The sequence below is a fragment of the Coptis chinensis genome, chromosome 6, assembly GCF_015680905.1.
Source record: "Coptis chinensis isolate HL-2020 chromosome 6, ASM1568090v1, whole genome shotgun sequence".
NCBI lineage: Eukaryota > Viridiplantae > Streptophyta > Magnoliopsida > Ranunculales > Ranunculaceae > Coptis > Coptis chinensis.
The window spans coordinates 8685664-8708224 of record NC_141461.1 but is presented as its reverse complement, the minus strand read 5'-3'; the positions used below and the strand labels follow the sequence as shown (position 1 = coordinate 8708224).

The 22561-nt window shown below is 38.4% G+C and overlaps 1 protein-coding gene across 1 annotated transcript; it reads right to left on the bottom strand.

Moving 5' to 3' along the window:
• Positions 1-2819: 2819 nt before the first annotated feature.
• On the bottom strand, positions 2820-4370 carry LOC147491286 (uncharacterized). The gene is made up of 3 exons (XM_086567220.1): positions 3484-4370; positions 3213-3378; positions 2820-3107 (listed from the first exon to the last, which is right to left on the bottom strand). Exons 1-3 carry the CDS (start codon positions 4368-4370, stop codon positions 2820-2822), a joined length of 1341 nt encoding a protein of 446 aa, XP_086423346.1.
• Between the last annotated feature and the right edge of the window lie 18191 nt (positions 4371-22561).

Genomic DNA, 22561 nt, shown 5'->3' with positions numbered 1-22561 from the left:
GAAATGTGGTTGAAATGCGATTGGGTTGGATGTTTTGGTAAGGAAATACAATATACTGATTGCAACCAACCTATGCTTCCTAATGAAAAGAAAATTACACTTGTCTTTGATTGTTATCTGTGTGGTAATGAATGTTGTTGTGTTGTTAACTATCCTAACTGAAGTTTTATGCCTCTTAGGGTTGATGTAAGCGCTAAATGAACTGTTGTAAATGTGAGGGAGGTGCGAAATAAGAGATGTTGGTACTTACATGAAGACCACATAGAATAATTGAAAGTTTGAATTTATGTCATAAAAATATTACACAACTTCCAAATTGCATGACTAACAGTAACTTAACATTAAGAAGTTGTAAACTCTTAACTGGATGCAGAATCAGATGACGAAGGAGCTCGTGGGCATTGACGACGGGTTGTTTGAGGAATCAAAGTAGTCACAATAGCTTGAAGTTCATTGATACATTGTAGAACCTGCTGCTGAAGGTCTCCCTGGTTTTCAAAAATTTGTCTCTGGTTGCCCAAAATCTGTGCCTGGTTTTCTAAAAATTGTGCTTGATTATGCAAGAACTGTAACTGTTCTTCACCATACACCTCCACATGATCTTGCAAATTCATTAATTGTGCATGAATGAATCCCTGACGTTCGTACATTGCCCTCATGAGCTGGAAAAGAAAACGAATACCAACTGTAGGATTAACTATCTCCCTCAATGCATCTTCAGTAAAGTAATCTACTTGGGCTGCAGGTGACTCCTCCTGTTCATGTCGAGTAGTGCACATCTCAACAGGTGTCCAAAAACCCGCAGCGCAAAGTTCTCAGAGGCTGGCGGCGTTACGCCGTTGAAAAATTTTCAACCTAGCAAAACCAGTATAAAAACCCCAGCGTAACATGATTTTTGTGATTAAAGTTGGTAGGAGAGCAGAATTCTTTCGAGCCTGTGTAATTGTGTTCCAAAGAAACTGCACCATACAAAATTTGTCTTTTTTGTTCTGCAAAACCCATAGTAGGTGGAGGATCGTCTTCGTAATGTCACATGCTTTTGATGTACCGACTACATTGTGAGCCAACCACTGTGTCACTGCTAGTTGGTTGCGCCTTAGTGAGTTCTGGTAAACACAACGTGCCCCTCGGTTGTATTCGCTATTAATCACTGTGTCAATCATCAATGTTTTAATAGTATCGTAGGGTGACTTTTGGAGTGTGAGTACATTGTCATTCATTGCAATGTGTGTACTCTTGAAAACCAGTTGCAGAGTGAACTCAAACTCGCGTTCATTTAAACGAACGAAAAAACAGCCATTTTCGAATCTACCATTATTGTAAAACATTAAAACTAATTCCGGGGAATATGCAGCATCGGGGCGATGTAAAAGAGATAACCAACCTCTACGATGTAGTTAAATATCAAAAAAAGGTTGGAACATGCCTTTATTGTAAATCTGTATAAAATTCTGCTCGGGAACAATTCATCTGTTTTGGGCCATTGGTAAGTTAGGTTTCTGATGAGAAAGATAAATAAGCATGGATGTAGGAAAATAAATATTGTTTTAGGGCATAAAACTGCTGGGGATGGAGGGTGTGTGTATAGGTGAGCCGATTTTTTTTAGATGTGGAGAGATAAGAAGGTTGGGTGTTTTTTTATATTGTTAGACTTGTACGTGTGTCACAAGTTTTTTTGTATAAACATATCTGTGTCCCTTATTTTCTTTTTCTTTAACAACTTTTCCTTACAATTTAAGCATGAGGGATGTCGCATGAGGAATTTTAAAAAATTGTTACATTGTTTAGCACAGTTGGAGAATTATTTAACAAAAGATGTACGTAGATATGACTGTAAAAGAATTATTTAATAAAGAAAAATCAATTTGTCAAACAAACTTTTTTTTTTGGCGTTTAATATTAAGTATAATATAAAAAAAATTACTACAACGTCATTAACTTCATAAAATCAGTGCGAACGCATTTGTTTTAATTCTATCAGTGGTTTGATATAATGGAGTCAGTTTTAAATAATGTAAGATCAATTATTGCGAAGGGATAAATACCCACGCGCATGTGTGTCAATGCTATCAATGGTTTGATCTAATGGAGCCACTTTTAAATAATGTCAGATCAATTATGGTCAAGGGATAAAAACCCGCGTGCCACTTTATGACGCATGGTTGATTGCATAATGTAATTTAATATAAAGTTTGGCAAAATTGGAAAAAGTCAAAGGAAAAGGATCCTTATAGGGAGTAAAGCATTGGACTTATTTCTTTCAAATTGACAGCACGCAGTTCATTATTTGAATGATACTTGTGTAATTAGTATATTAACATAAATTGTTTTCCCTTGTACAATATGAAAGCAAAACTTCTGGGTACACTATATTGGTAGTACTGTTAGATGAATCAGGTGGTAAGAGAACACTAATCCTCTTCGAAGATGTGCATCTTGATAGTGCGACATATAGCTGCCTATGACTGAATGTGGGGGTTTGTAGGTCAATGCCAACGTACTTCACCGATTGTCCTTGGGACTTATTTATTGTCATAGCAAATGCAAGTCTTACTGGGAATTGACGTCTTGACATTTGAAATGACATCTCAAGAGCAGATGGGGACAGAGATATTCTAGGAATAAACACAGTTTCTCCAAATTTTGCCCCGCTTAAAATAATTGCTTGAATCACTTTTTTTTTCACAACGAAGCACGATTAGTCTTGTCCCGCCTCGAGTCCATCCCTTGGTGCAATATTCCTAAGCAACATTATAGGGCAGCCGACCTTCAATTGTAGATTAAAAGGTGGCAAGGGGGGATCTAGAGAGTTAAGAAATTCACTTGGATAACGGAGCCATTGTTTTCAAATTGTTAGCATCATCGATGATTTTATCTGCCGCTAAGTAAGAAAGCTTTTCTCCAGGAAACAAATTTAGAGTTGCTTCATTGATTAAACTGACGTCGTCGTTTCGTGCAGAGAGTATAGTTCGTTCATTTAGAAAAGCTGGTGATGTTGTGCCCGCCATATCCAAATTTGGATAAACTGAAGAAATGAGTTCTTCTTGATTTCCACACTGACATATGCCTGTAGGCAAATTAACCATTTCCACAGGAGTCGTTCCAAGCTAAAAGTCAAGAAAAAAACAAAATTAGCTGTCACTCAACTTTGACTAAACATATATCTATAGTATGTAAAGAACCATAACTAAAAGTTTAAATTAACAACTAACCTCAACCAAGTAATTGGCAAAGTTTGCATTATCAGGGTCTGACACATCAAGGCGCATGTTTTGGACCAAGTGCACAACATTAACATGCCGCCATAGCTGAGATCTCCTCAACGATGCACCTACAAATTGCTCCCGAACCCCTTTTGGTATAATAGGGAGGGTTTGTCTAAAATCACCTCCAAGAACAACAATTATTCCACCGAAAGGATTTGAATTATCCCTGATATCTCGAAGCGTCCTTTCAACAGCTTCAACACAGTGTCTATGTTACATCGGCACTTCATCCCAAATTATTAAGCTTGTCTCTTTGAAAAGTTCAGCATGTATTGAGGTTTTGGTAAAATTGCAGAATGTTTCATCCATCACATTTAAAGGAATTTTAAAAGTCGAATAGGCCGTTCTTCCGCCAGATAACAACAACGCTGCAATTCCAGATGAAGCAACCGTTATTACTATATGACCAAGACTGCGGCAAGTTGCAGCAATTGTGTTGTACACAAATGTTTTACCAGTCCCTACTACTCCATCCAAGAAAAAAACTTCTCCCCGGTTGTTTACCACTGAATCTATTACCTTGGTATGGGCGTCACGTTGTTCGTCATTCAGACGCAATACATTCGAAGTGGCCTCTGCGTGGAACCCATCATGTTGGAGCTGTCTTTGTTCCCAAATGAGTCTATTTTCTGTAACTTCATCCCAGTTTCTTCTGGGTTTAGGCATGTCTAGGAAATCAGATAATGTTCTTCCTGCTTTAAAAAGCAATTGGTTTAACAAATATAACCCATAATCAGCTACTTGTTCTTTGGTTGGGTAAGGAATTGTGAATGTGTTACGTATTTTCATTGCAAGGTCATCACAAATACTTGTTGCAAATTCATTCCACAATAGCACAGGACTTGTTGGGGAACATTCCAAAAGCATAATGCTGAACAATCTTCGCAGTTGGTAGCCAGTGTTGATTATGGACGCCTTTTGTAGACATTGCCTCCATTCATCGTCATCTTCTAAAAGACCACGTGCAACACATGCCGCTTTAAATGTACCATATTCAGATCCGTTGACAGTACGAAGATCTGTAAAGGATGTAGGACCTTTGACTACTGTCAAGAGTAAGCGGAGGTAGAAACGTTCTCCAGCATTTGGATTTACAAAGTACATTCTCCCAATAGCGCAACATTGGTCTCTCTTCTTCCAGAATTTTTTGTTTTTTTTCCAAACATAGTGCTGTGGGAATTCCTGATAAGTAAATGCACGGGCCTTTGCATCTCGAGAACACTGTTCAAAAAACCGCCGTGGTTGATTTACGCTTTTCCGCTTCTAGCAAGAACCGCAAAGATCGAGTCTTTTGCATTGAAAACAACATGATGCATTCCTTCAAGATGAACTGCTAATCTTTCAACTTTTGGGTACTCCTTGTGCAAAGGAAATTCAAGCAGACACCATGATGCCTCCGATGGTCCCACATACCTTGCATCAATATACTGTTGAATCTCGTCATCAGTGCCAAGTATCACCATAGTTGCCCTGTCGTGGCCTTTGTAGATGTATTTGTGAATGTATTTAACGGCACGAACTGATGAACATACTTCAACGTTTATATGGCAATTGAACATTTATGATAAGAATGGGTTGTAAGGCACTACATCCCTGTTATCAACTTGATAATCCCGAACTTCGTACTCCTTACCAATATTGCGCCTACGGTAAATAGGATACCCAACTTGATCCATTGTTGTTTCATCGGTGAATGCACGTGGATAATGTTTGGTACACTTTCCATTCTCCATGCATGGGGCCTGCGGATTCTTGGCGCCACAGGGTCCGTGAACCATACACCTCTTGACAATTTCAAAAAGTGTTGGTTGGGAGACAGGGTCAGGAAATTCTGCGCACACTATCTTATCAACCTATTTTGCGTTGCGTACCTTATTAGCCTGTTTGAGAAAGATGAGGGCATGCATGTGTGGGAGACCTCTTTCTGGAATTCTATTGTATATACATGTGCAACGGCTTTGCCGAACACACCATTTCTGAGTATTTCTTCCATGATGGCTTTCCTTTTCAACTCAAATACACGCGTCGCGACACTTACGACGGTCCAAAGCAGTTTGGTGTCTTTGCTTGAGTGCTCTTCTAATCTCCGCCGGTTTGGGTTTGTTGTAGCGAGTAAGAAACACATCCGGATGTTTATTGTAACGCGTTATGGCCATTGAGTCCCGTAAATTTCAGACATTTGTCTTAGGCTCCTCAGATGACTCGACGGAGAATGTAACGCGGCGATCTCTTCTAGAGGCAACCCTTCCATGGAAATGTCCGTCAAACACTTATACAAATCTGCACGAATGTGGTATTGGTTCATCCGAACATAACGCAAACGGTTATGTTCAGTTGCAGCCCAAGCATCCACTAACAACTGTTGAAATAGATAACCTCCCCTCAAAATAGATGAGTATTCTGTGGGGCGATCGAATAAACGATAAGCGTAATATTGCACTTGAGTCAAACGGGTTTCACCTGGACAATTGTTAGCAATATCCCATTGGCGCAGATCTGGTGCCCAACCAAGGTCTCCTCTAGGAAAAAGCAGCACATAATGTAGAGGTGAATATGCTGGGTGACACTCACTTATCCTTTGCAGTCCACCTTCTTTATAATGCAGAATGATGTCTCGTAACATGTCACATTTACTTTCATCCCCAGGCAACACAACGGCAATTTCATAAGTTGATGGAAGATTGTACCGACATCGATCAATACCAGGAGTGTATTGTATGTATGCAGGAATATTAGTTTACAATTGCATTTGACCTTAGAATGTCACTTGCATTTTTGAAAAACTTGGACCATGCATTCGCTTGAATAAGCACCCCCTGAATAATACTTAACACCTCTGTTAACAAATGTGGATTGCGTTGCCTTCTATATTCTAGAGCGGCACTTGCATCATAAATGTACAGTTGTGTGTATTTCGGGTCATTATCACTGTTTGGTAATAGGGAGCCAATTTTATGACACAATTCTCCATGAATAGTGAATGCTTTTGGCCCACGGCCTCTGAGGACACGATCATTTGCTTTGACACCCAGACTTGTAAAGGCATTGCATGCGTTGTACCCTCGAATATTTTACGAAAATCTTTTGCTAGCCAATCACCACCTTCGAATAGTGATTTGAGTGGTTGGGAGTAAAGGTTGAAGCGCAAGGACTTTATTTTTCCTTGTAGGCAACCGACCCAAATAAAGGCTTCTTCTTGGTAGACTCAATCAATTGCTTTCCGTAATGGAGGGCGTAACAAGATTGACATTGGGCGCTCATTTCACCAAGATCATGGCGCATTATCCGGAACAACGGTAAGGGCTCAAATGGAGGCCCAAACTCAAATACATCATAATCTTCTTCGCCGGATGTTTTACTCGTCGCGCCCGGAGGTTTGGTTAAAATCCACCTCCTTTTGAGAATGGGTTAAGTCTATATCGACGTACTCATAAGAGTAGTATCACCGGTCCGAAATTCAAAATAGAACTAATCAGATTTTATTGACTAGAAGACACCAAAAAATAGTTTCCAATAGTAATATATAATAGGCTTATCGGCTATTAGGCAACGACGGAGATCCAAGTTGGAAAGGAGAAGCCGATTACGCCAGAATGCGGAGAATAATAACACATATTGTTAATGGTGCCAAAATGTGATCTGCGGCATAATTGTCCGACAAATTTCCTATCATTTGGACGTTGTAAAATCGTGGCCTCGTCATCAATCGACATTTTTCCTTTGTCGCTCTGGCGAGATCGGTGGCAATATAGAATGTTGGGAATCTCTGGACACATTGTCAGTAGTGGATGAAGAAATAACATTTGCCACTTGTGAAACGCTCTGCAAGCGTGAAGTTCTTTCCCGCTCTCTACGCGCACGTTGAGCTAGTGCATACCGATTGGGTGGTTCAATTATGTTTGAACGATTAACTATCATGACTTGATGAATACTTGATGTTTTTCTTCACAATTCATATCTTTTTGAGAATGTAAATCTATCTCAGACGTACTCACAGGAGTTGTCACACCCCGAATTTCGACAGAATTCGGAAAAACATTATTTGTCCCCGACTCTTCGATCTCCCGGGTGTGGCGACTTCCACTCCCAAAACCCATAAACAGGTTTTAAAATATCGCGGATAATTAAAACCAATAAAAATTTCAATTATACATAAGTCCTCTTCATTACAAAAATTCCCAATTAAGATTAGGTTACAAAATCTCTTTTCAATAACTCTTTAATTAAAATATACAAATGAGAATACAAAACATTGTCTTTGGACCGAAAAGCTATATCACCTCGAGGAAAAACAAAACGTATCCTGAGATGTAACGCTTAATGCAAAACCACAAGCAGCCAACCTTCTTCAACACTAAACCATCAAAACTTATCAACTATGTTCATTTGGATGAACACACCCGATAAAGCAAACATGCAAATCGGTCAAGATTATAAAAATGCCGGTGTGAGTAATACTAAAATACAACATATAATATACATATACATACAAATCCATACACGCTTAGTTCCTCCATCGAGTTTTAACTTTCAACCACTAATACAACATCCTTAAGTTCAATAACTAAAAGTGTAGTTCCTCCAATCGAGGCCTTTAACTTCCCACTAACCACACAACAAACTATACTCATAATAAATAAGGCATGTAGTTCCTCCATCGAGGCCTTTAGGTTCTAACTAAACTATAACCAAATAACCATATACAAATCATCTATCTGTAGATATATCATTTACCAACATATTACCATAATTAGATTATTTCGGGCTTTTCATTTGTGTGTCCACTAAAATCACGTCAGATCTATGTCTTACCTAGTTTCCCCGGCTACCACAATCGCTACCCAACCAACATGTACATCCACATGCCTCCCTTACATAATGAACCACTCCGATGCGTAACTACCACTAAAAGCGGGATGCCGCACACCGTAAAATCCTCACACGAAAGCCAAATCTATGTAAGTAATGCCACTATTCGCATAAAATATTAAGCATCATCATCGCTTATTTTTCGCGAACGGAATAATCAAGCCACTATTCGGCTCGCCGGAGGCCATTCAAATTTTAACTGAACGCCCGGAAGGTCACCGGGGCCATTCGGATTAATCGAAACGCCGGAAGGCCAATCATACGAGTTATTGGTAGTTCTAGGATTTTCGTTACGTGAATTTATTCAAGTGTCATACATTAATGACTCATAATAAAATTCCACTATATCACGGTCAGGTCAATTACCTTATTGCACTCAAATATGATATTTATAAAGATCTCAATATATCTCATAACCACTTTCATTCTTTCACGTGCGAATATATTATTAAGACTACGCCACACTCCCGTGAATATTCACCAAATACTACTACCTCATAAGAAGATCTCACATATATAATAATGGAGTTTATATAAATTTCTCCAAGATATTACATTAATATATATATCCCAACATATGATATCATGTCATAATCTTTCAACGTATCGCATACATTTTATTATAACGTATTAGAATATAATGTCTCCTAACATCTCAATATCGTCGCGGTCAAAAATACACAACATCAATGTCAAATTTTTCTTGATAATGACAACCAAATTTATACTGAGCTTCCACAAAGATTTTATTACTATATGTCCCATATAATATACAACATAAAACGTAATACAATTAGATTAACGTCCCACAATCAAAGTTCCAATATAAATATCTTTCACACTACTCACGCCAAATCTAAATTAGATAATGACCAACCAAGTTATATAATATCGATAATATTTTATTACTATATTTATCCATATAATCAAATATGTGAAAAATTGAAAAGTCAACATTCCCACCAATCAATCGGCCAACATCAAAGTCAAGTCGGCGGTCCGGCCAAAGGTCACCACATCATGGTCAAGTCAAACTCAACATGTCATGGTCAAAGTCAAAGTCAACATCACCATAGTCAAAGGTCAAAGTCAACCGTCAAAGTCAATCGATGGTCAAAGTCAAAAAACGTCTCCGTCAAAGTCAACATGCCATGGTCAAAGTCAAACCTGGTCTAAAAGTCAAAGTATCGTTTTCGTATTCGACAGGTTCAAATGGCCAAATCGAAGGTCGTAGCTCATGGGCTCATGACCAAAGGTAATGGTTCGGACCCAACAAAGTGGAGCCCAAACCTTAACCCTAAGTCTAAAAAAATGAAAGACCCATGTAGATCTATTTTAAGTCCAATGGACTGGTCCCAAGCAATACTAGAAACGGGCCCAAAAACTTATACTGAACTGACCCAAAACATAATTGGAGAAGGCCCAAACAAAACTTAATTAAACTGATCCAAAAATACCAATGGGTTCGGCCCAAAATTAAAATGAAACCGGCCCAATCAAAACCAAAAGAAACTGGCCCAAACAAACACTTAAACATTTCGGCCCAACAACTTAAAATAGATTCCGGGCCCAAACAAAACAATCTAAACCGGCCCAAAACAATCTAAACTAACAAAGGCCCAATAAAAAGGCCCAACTAAGATGAACAGTGTCATCTTCTTCCTCCAGCAGCTCCACCACCAGCAGCTCACGCGCCGCCACCATCTCACCTCTCCATCAAGTCGGTTCGACTCCTTATGAAAAACCAAAGCACTTTCATAAAACCAAAAACTCGATTTACTCACATCACTCACTTCCCCCAACTGGATCTACAATTTCGGACCGCCATTAATGGCTTGTTTGAAGCTCCACTCGACAGCCCCATATACATCCCCACACTCACACTTTAACAAAACAATCAACACAACAATCAACAAAACAGTTCAACACGAAAACAAAAACAAAAATCAATCCTTCAGTAATGGACGTTTTTTCAAGGGGAGGAGGTTTGGGCTCGCGCCTCCCTTTACTGCCTTCCCCAAGCTCCCCACAGCACCACCCACGACCCAAATCACCCTTCCCCCAACCCATTATCACTCAACCAAAAGAAACCAACCCAAAAACAGCCCAACCGCCGGCGCCATTAACGCCTCCAAGCTTCACTGCCCCCACTCGACCCTCATCAGTCCACCACCAAACACCAACAACAAATACAGAAGTTCAACAAGCCAAAAAAGGATTTCGGTACTGGTTTGGGCGACGCCATTGATGCTCTGTCGAAGCTTCGACAGTTTACCCAATTAACAAAGTTTCGACAGTTTATATCAAATCCGAAATTAACAAAATTTAATAAACCAAATGGCACGAAGTCCAATACAACGGATAATTGACAGTATCAATACACAGAAAACCATAAGTTCGGTGAAATAGCAAAATAAAGCTACTCACCAGTATGAATAGCTCCTACAATTTCTCCGAACCGAGTCATTTCCGCCTCCAAAGAAAAAAACTTCAAGCTCTGCCTCCATTTTAATATATTTTATTATCTTCCAAACCCTATTCTCTAAAATGTGTTTATATACTTTGGTCCCAAAACCCAGTAACACCCACTCGGCCCAAAACCGTTTCCCACATATCCCGAAATCCAATCCGAATAATTTTTGAAAATAAATAATTAAATTAATTAATAAATAAATAAAAAATCGATTTAAAAAATCACGAAGCATTAGGAGTAGTATTAAATAATCTGGAAATTCAAAATAGAGGCACCAATGAGGTTTTAATCACAATAAAATTACAATATAAAAAGTTTATAGGAGTAATATTAGACTTCTGGGCTACTTTGCAAGGGAGATGATCCAAGTTGGGTCTTCGAAGGTAAAACTACGTCACCGATTTTGGAGAATCGTGGGACCGATCTTCATAAAGTAGAATGTAATGCTGACAATTGATTGCCAAATTGCATCTCATTTGGACACTATGATATAAGCATGGGATCATGTGTGGAACCTCCTCGAAATGTAGTTTGTAACCCGACGGAAGAATAGAAGTTCCAACCGAGAAGTTAGTTGCAATCGCAAAAGCTCGTTCCCTTTCGACGCCAAGACGCCGTTAGCTAGTTCATAACGATTTGGTCGTTCAATAACGGAAGAACGATTAACGGTGATGACCTCAACTGGTTGTGGATGTTCTGTTGTTAGGCATAATTTTGGAGTTACAATCTTATCTGCTCTTTAACGTCGTATTTGCAAGTGGGGTGTTTTACTATGACAAATTTGGTCGGAAATAGAACCATGACGAATTTGTAGTAGAAGTAACTTTAAAACCAGTCTGATTTTATTTCACATGAGTTAAAATTATAGAAAGGAAAACTAAGTTTTGATAGTGGGTCGACCTCAACTTATACTGCTGTTTGCGTTTGAATGTTCACTTGCATTATTTCTGGATTCACTAGAGCTGGTATTTCACAATCTATGTTTAACTTATGGAGTAAATTTGAATCAGTTTGTGTCCTTGTTTAAATCAGCATACTGAAAATAAATATAAGGTTATATTAGATATACATTGGAAGTACGTTAGACTATATGTTGCGATGAAAACAATCAGAATTAAATAGTGCATGGACATTGAGTCGGAGAATCTTACCACCACGCGACCGACCGTCCTTGTTACCTTATACCTGAAACTAAATAAAGTCGTTATCTTGAAACTTTAAAACCAATCAAGGGAAAACATCATTTACTAAATCCGTCAAAGCCATTCTGTCTGAACTGAAAACTTTTTTAAAAAAGATAAAAACTAACCTTGTATCTTCAATGGAAGACACCATTACCGAACAACACTGACGATCGTTGAGGTAATCAATTTTTCTTGGTGTCTCTATTAATTATTGCGCAAGGAGAAATGACCTGTTATGCTGGAAGTTGAGGCAAATCGTAAGAAAATATAGTTTGGTAAAGTAATGGATGTCAAACCCACTACGATAGAAGCAGTTATAGAAGAGCATCTGGACGCAAAAGTTGACATGTGACTGAGGTAGGGACTGTCAATTTGAATAGAAACACACAAAAAAAAGTCGACCCATACAAATAGTTTTTTCTAATAATTTTCATTCGTGGAACTATGCATTGTGTATAAAATGGATGAAATGTCACTAAAAACAGAATCACGTGCACTGAAGAGCTATTGTTTGTTTTTATTTTAGGTGACTTTATTGGGAGGAACATTGTGTCCGTCGAGTTCATACGGCCGTGAGTCATTTTATGCTTCGCACTGTAAAATAATTTCTTTACACATGACCAACTGTTAGATGATATGACATTTGTTGTATAGTTTTTTCTATATATATATATATATATATATATAAGTAACTGTATCATGATCTGACATTTGTTACACAGTGCAAATCATGCTGTGTTTTATTGTTTAGATATAAACTTCTCCTAGGGCCAGCCTAGGCGGCTAGGCCTATGTTGTCTAAGGCTTTGCATAGGGCCCAATATAAACAAAAAGAAAAGGCCTTGTGAAGCTCTTAAAAGCCCACTATAGTGTTAGAAATCCAGACAAATGCCCAATTTTTCAGATTTGCATTGGGCCTTTTGAAAGACAGGGCCGGCCCGCCTCTTCTCTGAGTAGAAATAGGATTCCTTTTTCTATACGAACTTGTATCGTTCTCTCGGTCTATAAATATGAACGTACAATCTATTAGTTTCTCATTAGGTTTCAAGAGTTACTATTTTAGTTGATGGCTGGTACTTTCGAAGGTGTATTGCGTGTGTTGGTTTAAAGAGGAGATATGTGAGAAAATGTGGAACCTTAAAGTCTGAATAACAAAACTTTATTTATTTGAGATGAAAGTCTAAGAGAAGGAAACTGATTCATACGAGACTCTCTTCTTTCTCTTGGAAGAGATGACCTAATATATAGGACTCAATACTAGTAGTGGGCATTCCCACTATGAACTTCTAAACTGAAATACAGAACTACATGCTCTAAAATAGCTAACAACTAAATACTAAGTCAAACATGACACATGGCAGAAACATCTACCTAGCAGACTAACAAATATACTTGCATCAATTCTCATCACTCTTCCTTGATGCAAATGCCGCAACACCTAGAGAAGATCTGAACTTAACAAACTTTGGATATGATAGTGCCTTGGTAAGTCCATCAGCTACCTGTTCATCCGTTGGAACATACTTCATAGTGATAATTCCTTTTTCAACCATGTCCCGAATAAAATGATGACATATCTCTATGTGTTTTGTCCTCCCATGGAAGACGGGGTTCTTTGTCATACAAATTGCAGACTTGTTGTCGCAATAGATCGTTGTTGCCTCTCTTTGAGTCTGGTGCAAATCTTCCAATATCCTTCTCATCCATTTTGCTTGACCCAACCGCGGATCTTTTTCTTTACATATTCAAATTTTCGATGGCCGATTACTGGCAAATGTGTCTTGCTTTTTTGAACTCCACGAGACAACTCCTGAACCAAGACTAAACACTAGACCACTAGTGCTTTTCCTATCATCTACAAAACCAGCCCAATCACTATCACTGAAACCAATCAAGTCAAACTTAGTAACTGGTTTGTACCAAATTCCATAGTTGCTAGTTGACCTGACATAATGGAGAATCCTCTTTGCTGCTCCAATATGATGTACGGAAGGACTATGCATAAATCTGGAAATTAAACTCACAGAGTACATAATATCTGGGCGAGAGTTTGTCAAGTACATGAGTCCACCAACCAAACTTCTAAAATAACTTTCATCAGCCTTCACAGTCCCATCATTAATAGACAACTTCTCATTGGTGTTCATCGGTGTAGAAGACGTCTTACAGTTCACCATATTGAATTTCTTAAGTAAATCCACTGCATATTTCTCTTGAGAAATAAAAATGTCGTCAGGAGTCTGCTGAATTTGAAGACCCAGAAAATAATGCAACAAACCCAAGTCGGACATATCAAACTCATGCATCATATTATCCTTGAACTCTTTGATAAGACTGCTAGAACTGCTAGTGTATATAATGTCGTCCACATAAACACAAACAATAAGAGTTTCAGCACCTTTGACCTTCACGTATAAGGTTGGCTCACTTTTACTTCGGTTGAAACCATGGCTTTCAAAATAAGAATCGAGTCTGCTGTACCACGCTCTTGGCGCTTGCTTAAGCCCATAAAGTGCCTTTGTAAGTTTGTACACTTTCTCTTCCTTTCCTTTGACAATGAACCCTTGTGGCTGTTGAACATATACCTCTTCATTCAAATAACCATTGAGAAAAGCTGATTTGACATCAAATTGATATACACGCCATGTCATTTGAGCTGCTACTGCGAGAACAAATCTAACAGTTTCAAACCGAGCAACCGGAGAGTAAGTGTCGAAGAAATCTACTCCGTGTTGTTGCACATACCCTTTAGCCACGAGCCTTGCTTTGAATTTTTGCATTGTCCCATCAGCATTGTACTTAACTTTGTAGACCCATTTCACCCCAATTGCATTTTTTTCAGGTGGCAGATCCACAAGAACCCATGTCTTATTTTTTTCAATGGCTGCCATTTCGTCTTGCATAGACTGCTCCCACTCTTCTATTCCTTCCGCTTCTTCATAGCGCGTGGGTTTTGCAGCTATAAGGGCAAAAGTTGTATCATAAATATCCTTGATGCATTTAAACTTACGCGGAGGTGTGTCAGTATCAAGTGTAGGATCATATAGATTGCTGTCTTTTCTACTTGAATTCGTTGAACTCGAGTTAGTTGACAGAGATGAACTTGAAGAAGGAGGACTCATATGCACAGGAGAAGAATGCTGAGGTGAATTCAAAGGAGAAACTCGAAGAGGTGTACTGGAACCACTCGTCTCCTTTAACTGATCCGGCTCGACTTGGTCTTCAACAAATGGAACATTCGGTTTGTCCTTTGCTTCCCAATCCCAGAAACTTTTCTCATCAAATATAACATCTCGACGAATAATAAGTTTCTTAGATTCGGGATTATAAAGTCTATAGCCCTTCGTATTAGCACAATACCCCACAAAAATGCACTTCTCACTTTTCTTGTCAAGTTTGCTACGAGAACTTGAATCAATCAAAGAATAAGCTATACATCCGAATACTTTTAAATAACTCACATTTGGTTTACGATCCCACCATGCTTCATAAGGAGTCATGTCGCGCACTGCCTTTGTCGGAGAAATATTCAAAAGAAACACGGAGGAGGACACGCGCGCCCAAAAATATTAGGCAAAATTTTTTCGGTAACATACTTCGAGCCATCTCTACCACAGTCCTATTCTTCCTTTCCGCGACCCCATTCTGTTATGGAGTTCTCCGTACTGTGAGTTGTCGTCGTATACCATGTTGCTTGCAGAAATTCTCAAACTCATCGGATAGAAATTCTCCTCCTCTGTCGGTTCTAAGAGCTTTGATCACGTGGCCACTTTCTTTCTCCACCAAAGCTTTAAACTCCTTAAACTTGTCAAATGCTTCTGACTTATAAGAAAGAAAATACACCCAGCTCATACGAGTAAAATCATCCGTAAAGAGCAGAAAATATCGACTTTTGCTGAGGGAATGAGTACGTGTCGAGCCACAAATATCTGCATGGAGTAGTTCTAACGGCATGTTTGCTCGCCAAGCTTTACCTACTGGAAATGGAAGACGGTGCTGTTTCCCGTATATACAACCTTCACATACATCGTCAACACAAGTAATAGATGGCAAACCAAACACGAACTTCTTCTGACTTAATAATTTCAGCCCATTAAAATGGAGGTGTCCATACCGTAAGTGCCACAATCTGGAATCATCATTAGCATGAGCAACAAGTGCAAAATCATCAATACAAGATAGCTCAAGAGGAAACATCTTGTTCTTCGTCATGGGGATCGTAAACATAGGTTTTTCAGACTGCTTCTTTCTGATTTCGCATGTATCATCATGAAATAAGACTAAAAAACCTCTTTGAATTAATTGACCAACACTTAGCAAGTTATTAGCTAAACCAGGTATATAATAAACATCGTGAATAAGTTTATCAATACCTGACTTAGTCTTAACTTCTATACTCCCCTTACCTTCAATTTGAACTTGTTTATCATCACCAAGGCAGACCTGTAACTTCACAGATTCATCTATGCTTCTGAAAAAGGTCTTTTCACCTGTCATGTGATTGCTATAGCCACTATCCAAAAACCACACATCGTTCTTACTATCTTTCGGAAGTAAATAAGTAAGAAATAGGTTACCTTCTTGCTTTTCTTCAGTGAAATTGGCTTCTTGTTGTCTAGCCTTTGCAAAGCAATACGGTTCTGTGTGCCCGACCTTGTTGCAAAAATTGCACTGCTTTCCCCTATAGTCCTTATAGTTACTTATAGCCTTCTATCACCATTTTCTGACCTTCCACGACCAAAATTAGACCTGCCTCGGCCTCTTCCACGACCACGATACCCACTATTTCCTCTTCCACGGCTTGAATACTTATGTCCAGAACCAACTTCCCCATTTTTATCTTTATTACTAATCTCTACTTTGGACTGAAATGCCTGCTCAATATTCTTTTCTGCCGACCTATTCATCCGTTCTTCATGTGCTAAAAGGGAACCCATCAATTCATTAAGGGTGTACACCGACAAATCCTTAGGCTGTGTTTGATAGCCCCATTTGTCATGGCAAATGCAAATAAATGGCACTATTCACTTGTTTGGCACTGTTTGATGTGTTTTTTGTGTCATGACAAATTTTTTTTGGATTTGCCACAACTTGTCATTTGCCATGATTTTGGTGGCAAAATTTACTCTGGGGGGAGCTGAGTAAATTTTACCACGACAAATTTGTACACAAATTTGCCACCAAAATAAGTGGATTTGCCACCAAAAAAAAGAGCCCGACCCCAAAAAAAAAAACTCTCACCGGAGCTCAACCGTTTAAGCCTTCTTCCCATTTTCTCTCAATCCCTCTTTCTACTCTCATTAGTTTCTCTCCTATTTGCCATTAACTTCTTCTTCTCTCACACTCTCATTAATTTCTCTCCTCATACAGTTGTGTATTGATTTGGAGAGTTGTGTATTGATTTGGAGACAAGCAACATAATCATCGACTTGCACAACTTGACGGAGGAGGTTTGTTCATCTCTTTCTCTCTCTCAATCTCTCTCATGTGTGTGCATGTTAATTTTCATTCTCTCATTCTTTTATGTTAGGGTTAGGGTTCAAGTATATATAATGATTTCAATTTTTTTTTTTGTTTATTTAGATTGTTAATTCAGTGCATGATTGTTGAGTATTTGGCTCTGTTTTTATTTATTCCGAAAAGGAAATGAAAAATAGATCGTAAAATATGCTGGATTTATTTTGTATACAATGTTACTGTGAACTACTGAACACTATAAATTGTGATTTCTGAAATAAGATGAAGGGTTGCGAACTATGGGAATTAATAACTTTGATAATTAATTCATGTACAAAGTCAAATATTGAATGCCCAAATAATATTTTCTGCCTTTTTGTTCAATTTAATAAGTAATTGGATAATTCATCAGATTTGGATTCATTGTAGTTGCATTTGGTATAAATCTATTTTTTTGTTGCTTGTGTTAGTAATCTAGTTGACATGCTTTTGATTGAGTTATGAATTTGGTTTCTTTACTGGTAAATTAAATTGTTGTCATTCTTTGCTCATTCTATGTTTTTGCTTTGTCTTATTTCGTCTCATGCATGATTGTCCATTTAATTAGGTAGAATGCCAACCGAAAGAGAACGTAAATTAGCTGCGGTTACCATGATGCTAACAATCATGCAGGCTATGATGTGGTACCAATGGTATAGGAGAAATAAGCGAAGGGTTATAGTTCCTAGGGCCCTCATTAGAAATTGGGATGCTCAGAGAAACATTGTTTTCACGCGAATGTTCAGGTGTAGTGACCGTATATGCTACGAACAGTTGAGAATGAGGATATTTACATTTGAACGTCTATGCACTCGATTGCGGGGTTATGGGTTAGTTGATAGTCGGTCCGTTAAGGTTGAAGAACAAGTAGCCATTTTCTTACACACAGTTGGGCACGATTTAAGGAATCGGACTTTTGAGCTTCAATTTTTTAGATCAACAGAAACAATTAACCGGTACTTCCACCGAGTCTTAAATGCACTGCTTAGGCTACATAGAGACGAAGTACGACCTGCCACCATAGAAAACTCTCCAGCCGACTGTGGTGGAACACCTAAATCTTGGCACCATTTTTTCCAGGTTTGTTAGCTATATATCTAATGTACATAATGTTAATTAGTAATTCTTTTACTGATGATGCTATATTAATTAGGATGCTGTGGGTGCAATTGATGGCACCCACTTTGAAGCTTACGTACCACCTCAAGATCAAGTTAGGTATCGTAATCGAAAGGGCCAGGTTACTCAGAATGTCTTAGTGGCATGTACATTTGGTATGAGATTCACCTACGTACTTTCATCGGTTGGGAGGGTTCCTCCCATAATGGTCGATTTCTTTGAGATGTGCGATTGAGTCGGCCAGGGCACAAACTAACTGTACCACATGGTACGTATCCTTAAAACATTTCAAATCCCAACTGTTTTGGAGTATTATTAAAATTCATCAATCATTCTAATTAATTTTTTTCACATAGGTAAGTATTATCTCGCCGATGCTGGGTTCCCGCTAGTTCCACACTTCCTTACACCATATCGTCTGTTGTAAGATATCATCTTAGTGACCAACAACGTAACTCTAGATACAACGGTGCCTTAATGCAAAAGAAATGTGTAACTTCCGTCATTCATCTTTCGAATGTTGTTGAAAGGACAATTGGTGTGTTGAAGAAAAGATTTGCGTATCTTAGGCACGCTCCACACCATGATGTTGAGACACAAGCAAAGATAATTTGTGCATGTTGTGGGTTGCATAACTTTTGCTTTCGATAATAATGATGATATATGGGAAGAAGAAAGAGCTGCTATTGAAGAGGAAGGAAATGGAGAAGTAGGCGATGATGTGGGGATAACCATGACTCAGTGATGGTTGGACAGCGATGGAGAGATGGGTTGATGGCGGACATGTGGGGCCGTCGAGATGAACGAAATGGAGAAGAATAACTAGTGTGTTGTTGGCAATAGTGGTTTAATTTTATGTTTTTTGTTGTCACTGTTTTGGCAATGTTGAATGATGTGTTTTGCCTCTGGGATACTTGTATTATTATGGCTTATGACTTTTGTTAATCTATATGACAATATGGTTTCTTATAGCCTTCCTTATATTAGTAACTCTTTGTTTAGATTTGTGTATGAATATCTAAACCTTGTTTTGGTTTCAAGTCCTACCACTACGAAGTTCACTATCACATTTTGGTTTCGTGTCGATATAGAACACTAATTATTATATTATTCTCTTTTGGTTTATTATATTCAGAACAATGTCACATAACAATGTTAGAAGCCAAGCACCACGTCCTCCACCCCCGCCTCCGCCAATTCCAGAAGTTGTTCAGGGGAAGCGTCAAATACGTTGGAACGATGGAATGGACAAGATCCTTGTCGGAACTTTGTTTGACATCATTACTGTAGTTTCATACGTTCATGACAGATGGCCCAAATAACTGTATTTGTTTGCACAGGAAATGTTCGACTATCCGCGGTGTCTGACAAAGATTCATTGCGCTCAACTTGCCCAAATACATCACTAGCGTCCACTTGTCTCTCTCTCTTTCGCTTAGAGGAATCTTGATTTTGTGCTTATGTGACTTCATATAAATAAAATAAATTTACAAATAAGAGTAGCTATAATTTTTAAATCTTAAATATTTTAAAAACATAAAAAATGAAAAAATGAAATATTTGCCGTGGCAAATTTGGACAATCAAACAGCAGCAAATGGTTGCAAATCAGGACAAATGATATTTACCATAGTATCATCAAACAGTGTCAAATTTAAATTTGCCACGAGTTATTTGCAATTGTCACATAGCAAATTTGCCAGTGGCAAATGGTGACAAAATTTGCATTTGCCACAGCTCCTATCAAACATAGCCTTAGAAGCCTTAGACTCTTCAATAGCTGTGACTACATGATCAAACTTGGAAGGCAGGCTTCTTAGCACCTTCTCTACAACCTTCTGGTCAACAATTTTCTCACCAAAAGTTTTCATTTGATTCACAATCACTGAAAGTCTACAAAGAAAATCTTGTACCGACTCACTAGCTTTCATTAGAAGTGTTTCGAATTCTCTACGAAGAGTCTGCAGTTTTATAGTGGTTACCTTGTCGTCACCATGAAATTCCTGCTTCAGAATTTTCCAAGCTTCTTTCGATTTGGTTGCACTTGCTAGTCGAGGGAAGATGGAATCCGACACAGCCTGCTGTAATACAAGTAAAGCCTTCGCATCCTTCTTGCGAAGCTCCTTCAGGTCAGTTGTTTCCTTCGCATCTACGTAACCACACTCAACAAGATCCCAAAGGTCTTGTGAAATAAAAAAAGTCCTCATCTTTATACTCCAAAACTCATAATTTTCACCATTAAAAATGGGCACAAGGGATTGGGAGAGGTTTAGGGTAGTCGAATTAGACGACGTCATGAATTACCCAAAAACAAATAAAGAAATACCTCTCTGTGAAGATTTTGCTACAGCAATTCAATTCTCCACAAAACACTAGAAAACGCCCAATTGAAAGAACCAAAAGCTCCTTGGTTGCATTGTTGATTATTTTGAAGTAATCAACTATGCGATCAACATGGCTGCCCACAGTCACCCAGACGAGTTAAGGAAGCAAAGAGCAGCCATAGTTGCATTGTTGTATTCAAATGGGACGAGTGGGTGTGATGTGGTTGAGTTCTGTGAAAATCTCTTTGGTGATGAAGATGTTGAGGAGGTCGACAAAAAGAGTCTTCTGAAAAATTTAGATGAGAAGATTATTAACTTGGTCGAGAATGAGTATCACTCTAAAGAAAAGAGGATAAAAAAGAAGAATGGTTCGATGGTTCAAAAGCCAAAGTTTTTGGATACAGAGGAAGCAATGAAATTGAAAGTTGAATCGTCCAAAAGAAAGCTTAGAGAGGGATATGAACAGGAAGCAGCGAAAAAAGTTAAGAGGACTACGATGCTTGTGGTACCAAAGTACGTACCTCGTGAGGAAAAACTTAATCGAAACCACATGCGACGTATTGGACTTGGTTATACGGTGCCTCAGCGAAGTATAAACGTATAATCACTGGTGCTGAGGGTTCAAAGAATCAAGAATTCATTGTTAAGTATTCTTCTATTACAATCACAGTTGTCAAGAAGCTTTCTAAGGCAGGTATTGAAGACACTTCATCGATCAGGAGAAGAAAAGAAGCAGGAGAAGAATGAGATACTAACAATGCAAACACATCACTGCATGCATGCAGGCTCTTGGCCAAGATTTTGGTCGTGATGATGAAGATTATGTGATGTATAACTCTCAATTGAATATGTTTCTTCTTCCTTCGAAGCAAAAAGGAAGAGACGTAGCACGTACATTTCACTGTAAAGTTTGATGATAATAAAGCAGCTGAATTTTTGGCCTTTGTTGTTTAATTATTATTTTCCGTTTTTTCTTTTTCTATGCTAGTGTTGGGCCATTTGTTTCAGTTCTCCTAGAATATGAATCCTTACTGAATTCACTACTATTCCAAACTATGGCTATCCCTATGAACTTAGATCTTTTGACCCTCTCTTGTACTTGGATGATCAGTAACTGTGTCAAATTCTTTAAGCGGCAGTACCTAGGCTGTGATCCCTTTAACGTATGATCATAAAGAGTTCAAGCTAGAATTTCTGTAAATCTTTCAATTGATGCATAGCCACATATTTGTGAGCTCAGGTGCTCTGCACCAGCAGAAATATACTCTTCTTGCTTGACTTGGTGGTAGATTAACTTTGTTTTATAATTTTTTATTGTGAGATTGTTGTTTTGTCAACTGGTTTTCTAATATCGGACATTTTATGATTGAAGGTTCTTTCTCATGATGCTGCTCGGATAGAAACCTCAGCTTTGCGATTTGTCAATCTGAGGTGTATGAAACTCCAAACCTGGCTTTATGGAGATTGCATTCATGCAATAACATGCCTGCTCAACAATTCTCCTAATCTGGAAACTCTTGGTGTTGAAGTATTGTGTGTAAATGACCTATCATTCAGCACAAAATCTTGCCAACAGCTTTGGTTGGCTTCTTCTATATTTACACTAATTTTGCTTTTGTTGTTGACTTGAAGCGCGAGGATTTCGTAAATTGCAGAGAGTACTATGATGTATCCACCTTTCTATTTATGAGCATAAACACCTTGGGAGTCTTCAAAAATGTAGGCTATCATTGTAAATTGTTTCAACTTGTATTTTATATATACACAGGATTGGGTCAGTCCACCAAATGAGTACAAGGATACAGGGCTTCCGTTGCAATGCATGTACCAC

Excerpts from the sequence above, each read along its gene's own strand:
- LOC147491286 (XM_086567220.1), bottom strand. The coding sequence starts at position 4,370 with ATGTACTTTGTAAATCCAAATGCTGGAGAACGTTTCTACCTCCGCTTA. Across the intron at positions 3,379-3,483 it reads ATTTGGGATGAAGTGCCGAT|ACAAACCCTCCCTATTATAC; the intron begins GTAACATAGACA and ends AGGTGATTTTAG. Across the intron at positions 3,108-3,212 it reads TTGCCAATTACTTGGTTGAG|CTTGGAACGACTCCTGTGGA; the intron begins GTTAGTTGTTAA and ends CTTGACTTTTAG.